The sequence below is a fragment of the Chinchilla lanigera genome, unplaced genomic scaffold (assembly GCF_000276665.1).
Source record: "Chinchilla lanigera isolate Chin_1 unplaced genomic scaffold, ChiLan1.0 scaffold00067, whole genome shotgun sequence".
NCBI classification, from domain to species: domain Eukaryota; kingdom Metazoa; phylum Chordata; class Mammalia; order Rodentia; family Chinchillidae; genus Chinchilla; species Chinchilla lanigera.
The window spans coordinates 2580648-2588035 of record NW_004955468.1 but is presented as its reverse complement, the minus strand read 5'-3'; the positions used below and the strand labels follow the sequence as shown (position 1 = coordinate 2588035).

Here is a 7388-nt window from a genome sequence, read left to right as displayed (position 1 = left end):
TTGATTGGTTTGGTTTGGTTTTTTGAGGCAGGGTCTCACTATGTAGCTCAGGCTGGCCTTGAACTCACTGTGTAACTGACTTCAAACTCATAACAATCCTCCTGGCTCAGCCTCCCAAGTGTTGAGATTACAGGCGTGCACCACCACACCCTGTACACTTCCTGATTTTTATAATTGCATTCTAAATGTAGAAGAGAATGCCCTTGTTTGGGTTTGTTCTGTTTGTAGTGCTGGGAGTCAAAGTCAGGGACTCACACTTATAAGCGCTGTACCCGAGCTACACACCCAGCCTGCCTTGATTTTAAGACAAACACACTAAAGTATTTAGGAGTAAAGAGACATTGGGTCTAGAGCCTACTCAAAGGAATCCAATATATACAATATATAAATATATTAGTGAGAGTTTGAATGGTAAAGCAAATGGTAAAGTGTTAACAATTGGTGAATCTGGTATATATGGGGATTTGTTTTTTTTTTTTGTTTTTTTGTTTTTGTTTTTGTTTGACTTTTTGAGACAGGGTCTTGCTAGGCAGTTCAGACTGGCTTTGAGCTCACTTTGTAGCCCAGGCTGGTCTCAAACTTGCAATGATCCTCCTGCCTCAGCCTCCTGGGTGCTGGGATCACAATCATGCACCTCCATACCAAGCTTAATCTTAAATATATAAGCTAATTTAAGTTTTAAAAACTCAAGTAGTATAACATATTTTTTCTGTCATGCAACTTTATTGTTTGGGTAGAGTAACATATTTTATCTGCTGAAGATTTAGTGCCCAAACTAGGTGTTTTTAAGTGTGAAATATATATAAGATATCAAAGACTTAGTAAGAAAAAAGGATTGTAAAAATAATCTCATTATTTTTATATTTACTATATATTAAAGTGGTATTTTGGACATACTGGGTAAAATAAAATCTGTTATTAAAATTAATTGCCTATTTCTAGTGCTTTAGTCTGACTACTCAAACATTTTAAATTGCCTGTGTAGCTCATTATATTTTTATGGAACAGCACTGCATGGGCATCCATGTGCCATGGTTCTTCACTAGTTTGCTATAAAGGCATAATTATAATGACAGAATTATCTCACGGATGCCTTCTTCAATGGCACTGAATTATACTCCCTAAAATACTGAAATGTATAAAGATGAATTGTGCCCGCATTCCTTGGCCTGCTTTTTCTCCATACCATTTACCACCACCTGACCTACTATACTTGTATATTTTACTTGCTTTATTTATTGTCAGTCTCTGTCAGTAAAATGCAGCTTTACAAGGACGAAGATTTTAATCTGTCTTGTTCCCTGTCATATCTCTGCTTCTTGACCAGGGCCTGGTTCATAGCAGTCAATATCTGTTAAATTGTTCAATGAATGAATGACAGATTTGCTTCCTTACTGGGTCTATATTGCTAGCCCTTTTTGCTGGCCATGCCAGGGAGGTCATGCCCCACCCTTGGGGGATAGAGATATGGCTTGGTATTTAAAACAGATTTGGTTTGCATTCTGACTTTTCCCTAAATCTTGAATCTCTCCCAGAGCTGCTACTTCCCCCTATGCCCTCAGTATCCCTTCCCCTGCTTTAAGTAACAATTCTCTGCTTTTCTCTGGAGGCTCACCCCACACCCACTTGCAGTCTGCATGGTTCAGGTGGGGCTGGGCCCAGTGAAGGGGGGCCTTGTGGCCATGCCAGAGGAGCCAGACTTAGGGCTTTTTTTGTTTTCTTGTTTTCAGTGCTCAAGTTCAAACTGAGGGCCTTTGCATACTAGCAAAGTGCACTTAGCACTGAGCCACACTCCAAGCCCCTGCCAGGAGGTTTTTAGGGACACTCTGCCCATCACCAGGATAAGAACAAAGCCAAAATAAAAGAACTGAAAGACGGCATGGTGGCACACACCTGTTATCCCACCACTTGGGTGACTAAGGTGGGAGGATTGCTGTGAGTTGGAGGCCAGCTTGGGCTACATAGTAAGTTCAAGGCCAGCTTGAACTATGCAGCGAGACCCTGTCTCAAAAACAAAAACAAAAACAAAAACAAAAACAAAAACAAAAACAAAAAAAACCCTAAGAGATGGAGACATCATTTGAGTCCCTGATCTAGCTGTACCTGGTATCCCGAGGTTCTCAATTACCCACAAAAATAAAGACTCATCAGCTTATAGTCAGTGAAGGCTTCAGTCACTTGCTCCATGTGTGGCCTCAGCCTATGACTTCCTCTCTTGGAGCCTACCTCAGTGGGCCCACATCATCGGACAGCTGCGAGGATTCAAGCAGCGGGCATCTGTGTGAACAGTATATCCAGGGGACCAGCACGGGCTCCTGCCTCTGGTCTTCACTCTGATTCTGTTCCCACATTTTTTCCCCACGCTTTAGGCTTTGAAGAGACTTGTACTCCAGGATCAAACACTTGACGATTCATCCAATGTTGTCAAAACCCCAAGAAGGAGGCTCTCACAGTTCTGGGATATTGATAACCCCTCTGGACAGCCCCCAAGCCCATCATAGAATGTCTGATCAGAGGTCCTGTGTGGGACACAAGTCAGGGTGTGGAGCAGGTGCTGTTGGAAGCTCACCCATGTCACCCGCTCCTTCTTGTACCTGCATCCAGCCTCCTGTTTTGAGCGGGGGCCTTTACAGGAAGGACAGGCTAGAAATGCTGGCTAATCCAAGCCTCCAGAAAAAGTCCTCATCAGTGAGCTGGGGGCTGATATAGAAGCACCACAACTTCTTCACCTCTTGGATGGAACAACTTCCAGTGTGTTCCACACAGTTTCCCGGAGCTCCCCAGTTCGATGGCACCCCAGGTACCCAGAGCAGCAACCAGTCCATTAACTCACCTGACAGTGGCTTTCTCCCTTCTCCAACTCATCCCACCCCACTCCCCCTAATATCACCTCCCAAATCAGCTCAACTTGAATCTCTGTCAGGGTCTGGAGACCCCAGCCCACGAGGAGCTCGTTCAGTTCTGTGCTGTGTGCTCAAGACAAGGGATTTGTAGAGGAGGATGTCCAGGCACATGGGGGCTGTATCCCAGGTTCTGGGAACTCAAGCGCCCAACATCCTCATGCGTCCTTTGACAGTGACCATTTATTACTCATGTCTGGGCTGGGTACTCAGACTGGAGGGAGACCATTGACGTAGCTGAGCACCAGGTAGGGTGTTCTGGCCAGTCTGGCATGACAGCAGCAGGGGCCCCCAGAAATGGGCAAGAGCAACGTGGCACCCACCAGGACAAGGAAGAGGAGGACAAGGAGAAAGGTCCTGGGCCTCCTAGATGCAGGAGTGGGGTCCCTGAGAAAGGAAATGCAGTGTCAAACATGCAAGCGGGCCGCCACCATGAGCCCTGTATCCCACACCTGCAAACCCAGCCTCCAAGCATCTCACCCATTATCAACCTCCAGCTTCGTGTCCTGGAGACTGGGAGACGCTTGCCTCTTCTTGTCCTGAGGGGAGACGGCAGCCCACAGCAGAAGAGATGGAAGTATGGACTTTACTACTTAAAAATTAGTCTTATCTCTCCTTTCCTGGCATTTCTGCTATCCCCAGCACCCCACGTGGACTTAGGATATCTCCAAGTGTGTTACAAATCTGTTTGTGCAATCTGATCCCCCTTTTCTTGGTAACACTGGTGTAATTTGGAAAGAGGCAGCAGTCATACCTCCCTACTCTTAGACCTGCAGGTTCGTGCAACGTTGAACCGTTTCCCCTACTTTCTTTTTTTTTTTTTTTTTTTTTGGTTTTTTTCTCCGGTACCGGGAACCGAACTCACGACCTTGCGCTTGCCAGGCAGGCGCTTTTGCCGCTGAGCTAAATCCCCAGCCCCCGTTTCCCCTACTTTCGTAATCGGGCATAGGACCCAGACGTGGCCAATCAGAGAGCCCTGACTTGTTCAACGTACACAGCCCATGACCCAAGCTGGGGAGGTAGGGTCAACGCTGGGACCTTGGCTCCTGCCCATAGGCCAAGGGCACCCCTTCCCCCTGGGATGGGCAAACCAACAGGAAGTGAGTGTGTAGCTGTGCTGATAAGGAAGCCACCTAGGGGAAGAAAAGCCCAAGAGGAGGGACTAAATACTGATAGCATTTGAGATCCTGAATTTAGCTGGGCTGGCATCCTCAGTTACATGTGAGGGGGTCCCCTTTTTTGTGTGTTGGTCTTTTTTTTTCTGTCAGTTGCCATCCAGGGCCTCAAGTGCTACACCTGGCTGAGGACCAGCTCACCTGAGGCTTCCAGAGCAGAGAGCGTCTTCGGTGACATCCTAAGTGTTCCCAGTGGCTGGGCCCCGGCACAAGCATGTCCTGTGGCGAGAGGGAAGTATTCAGTTCTTGGAGAACTAGCGACAAAGAGTACCATGGTCTTGGAAGGGCCATGTAGGGGAGTGTCATAGGGGTGGCTTTCTTAAGGAACAGAGATCTCACAAGAGACAGCGCCAAAGAAACCAGGAGGGGACAGACATTATTTATGCATTTGCTCAACAAATATTTAATGAGTATCTATTACCTGCCAGGCACAGTTCTAGGTCTAAGGGCACAGTGGGGATGGAAACAAGCAAAATCCTGGCCTCTGTGGAGTTTATGTCCTAGCCAGAGAGGCCAAAAATTAATAGCTGTGTCCTGTCAAGCTGTGATAAGTCAATCAGGAAATCTAGCAGGACGATCATTGGAGGCCAGGGCAGGCCTCTGTGAAGTGACACATGAGGAGAGAATGAAATGAGGTAAAATAAGCTGGCTGTGCCCCTGGGGGCCCCGAGATGGCAGTGCCATTGGTGTGTTAGTCAAAGGGCCTCAAATGTGGCTATAGCTGAGAAGGTAAGGGGCAGAATGAGAGGAAGTGAGGTTGAAGGTGCAAACAGAGACAAATGGAGAGTGGGGAAAGTGCCATACAGGAATCCATGGAGACAGAGACAGATGAGAGGAGTGGAGACATCGAGAGAGAAAGAAAGAAGGAGAGACAGAACTACCAAGGCCTTTAGTGCCAAGGACCCTGCTAGAAAGCACATAGAAGTGTCCTGTGGTTGCCTGACTGAGTGGAAGATCCTCAAAGGGAACTGCTCTCACCTCAAGGCCTTGTCCCCTGCCCTGGGGGCCCCTCTGGCCACACAGTTCACAGGGAGTCCCTGGAGCCCAGGCTGTCTTTTGCCCCAAGGGCCCAAGGTCCCCAACATCCGCTGCTGGGTCCCACTCCAGCTCTGCAGGAGTGGGGAGGTTACTGGGTGCCCAGGACCCCCAGACTCCACCAGGTCCTGGCCCATCTGAATCCCCTTCAGCCACCAAGTCCTGGTCCAACGGGTTGGCCTTCTCGAACACCTGGGTCAGAAGGCAGAGGTCATGGGAGTTGGGGGACTGGTGTGTGGGCGGGGGACCACCAGGGCGGGCCATACCAGGTTATAGCTGACCAGCTGGGCCTGCAGCTGCCAGAGCCGTCGGAAGATGGTATCTCGGTGGCCTCTGAGGGCCCTCAGGATCTGCTCCAGAGATGTCCAGGCCCTGGGCTCACTTCGCTGTGCCAACCCCTCACCAAATGCCAGCAGTGCATCCACACGTTCTGCTGCCCCTCGTAGCTCTGCCTGCAGGGCCTGGGACACATCGTTGGACATCACCCTCACACACACACACACACACCAGGGACACCACGGACCCACAACCTGAGTTACCCACTCCATTTCCTATGCAGAGACCTAGAACATGCAATAAGCCGACTTCCCACTTCACTGCCCACCTGCAACTGGGCCATCCCGCTCTGAGCCAGTGTCCAGGGCCTGAGGCCCTGCTCCAGGTCCTGCAGTCGGAGGCCCAGCCCCAGCAGGCAGAGCTGCAGGCTGTCATGCTCAGCTTCCAACACTTCGTGGCCAGAGACAGGGCGCTGAGAAACACAGGGGACCAGAACAGCGCCAGGGGGTCAATCAAGACACTACCCCCTTAAAGTCATAAAAAAAAAAATTTTAAAAAAAGACACTATCCCCACTCCCATTGCCACCTCTCTTTTGCAGACTATGGCCTTCTGGATGCTTCTGTGCAGCAGAGTCCATCCACCTCTGGCCTGCAAGAAGGCCACTCCTACTTAAGGGCACCCACTTTGGGGCTGGGGCTATCTGATTCAAGGACTATAGGTTTTCAAGCCTTGTAGAAATTTGGCTATGTGGGGCCTGGGAGCCTGGACAGGGAAGTATGGTGAGGCTGGGTCCCCCCAACAAGAATGAGGCTGCACCAGGACTAGTCACTAAGTACTTCTTTCTTAGTTAAAATACCAAAATACTCTATACAGACTGACAAAGAAACTTTTTCCAGTTGTCCCTCACCCCCACTGATGCCCAACACCTTTCCAGAATCATCCCTTCACCCCTGGGGTACAGGCCAAATTCTGAGGGACTGAAAGGAGGTAGGGCTGGAGCAAGAGTCTCACCTCGTGGAGCTTGCTCCCAGCTGGCTGCTCATGAAAAGAGGGTGCTGGTGTGCGGGGGGCGCTGGCAGCAGGCTCAGTGCCTCTCAGTCCACCATGGAGGTACTCAGAAGGGTCTAAGGAGTCCTGGGCCTGCTCTGGCCTGGAGGTAAAGGATATGGACTGGCCCCTGCACGAGCCACTGTGGCTTATTTTCTACTCCGCCCTAGCCCCATCCCCAGGTGATCACAGCCACGGCACCTCCTACCCTCAAATGGCCCCCACCCCCACCCTCTCGGGATCAACCTTCGAAAGCCCCGGTCCCCACCTGATTGTCTCCTCTCCCGGTGCAGGGCGGATGGTGCATCCGGCAACATCCGGCTCCCTAGGGGCTCCGGGAGGATGGCTGAAGGGCTCTGAGGGGACTCTAGGGGCCAGAGATGAGGACAAGGACATAGCTGGGGGCTTGGAGACAGAAGGTTGGGAGAGGACACCCAATAAAGCCCCTTCCCTAGTCGACAGTGTTCCGCAGACCTCCTCAGCAGACCTCGGCCAGGCCTGAGTCCCAGAGGCAAAGTTGGCTCCACCCCTTCCTAGAGGAACCTGCACCCAGGTAACCTGAGGCCCTGCTGAGGGATAGCAATCACTTAACTCCTTCCTGGCAGGCCAGTAGCTGAACCTTCCAACCTCACCCAACTCATCCCAAGGGTTCCATATAGAAAGCCGCACCCACCTCATCAAGAGCCCTGCTCTGCCCCTCTCCCTGACTCATAAATCTAACCTCCAGGGCCCACCTATCCATTAAGGTCCCAAGCACTTTGCTCAGGAGCCCAAGCATCTGTCCCCCACTTCACATTAAAACATGTAAACAGGGCTTAGTGGCACACATCTGTGATCCCAGCACTCAGGAGGCTGACGCTGGAGGATCTCCAACAGTTCGAGGCCAGCCTGGACTATATAATGAATCCAAGACCAGCATGAACTACATAGTGAGACCCTGTCTCAAACAAACAA

At 50.3% G+C, this 7388-nt stretch overlaps 1 protein-coding gene across 5 annotated transcripts; it reads right to left on the bottom strand.

The window, feature by feature from the left end:
• Window positions 1-3068: 3068 nt before the first annotated feature.
• Window positions 3069-7293, bottom strand: Syne4 (spectrin repeat containing, nuclear envelope family member 4). Of its 5 annotated transcripts, XM_005399937.2 has the most exons (9): window positions 6703-7293; window positions 6399-6537; window positions 5715-5858; window positions 5377-5571; window positions 5054-5302; window position 4979; window positions 4217-4320; window positions 3381-3439; window positions 3069-3287 (listed from the first exon to the last, which is right to left on the bottom strand). In XM_005399937.2, exons 1-9 carry the CDS (start codon window positions 7110-7112, stop codon window positions 3110-3112), a joined length of 1479 nt encoding a protein of 492 aa, XP_005399994.1. In that variant the 5' UTR covers window positions 7113-7293; the 3' UTR covers window positions 3069-3109. The 5 variants fall into 5 exon arrangements, with proteins under 5 accessions (XP_005399994.1, XP_005399991.1, XP_005399992.1 ...); XM_005399934.2 differs by lacking the exon at window position 4979 and having other exon boundaries at window positions 4217-4294; window positions 6399-6564; XM_005399935.2 differs by lacking the exon at window position 4979 and having other exon boundaries at window positions 4217-4294; window positions 5392-5571; window positions 6399-6564.
• Between the last annotated feature and the right edge of the window lie 95 nt (window positions 7294-7388).

Bases quoted from the DNA above. Each gene is read 5' to 3' on its own strand.
- Syne4 (XM_005399934.2), bottom strand. From the start codon at position 7,112: ATGAGGTGGGTGCGGCTTTCTATATGGAACCCTTGGGATGAGTTGGGT. The intron at 6,565-6,702 runs GTGGGGACCGGG...TGGCTCGTGCAG, and splicing joins CCGGGAGAGGAGACAATCAG to GGGCCAGTCCATATCCTTTA. The intron at 4,295-5,053 runs GTGAGAGCAGTT...CTCTCGCCACAG, and splicing joins GCAGGGGACAAGGCCTTGAG to GACATGCTTGTGCCGGGGCC.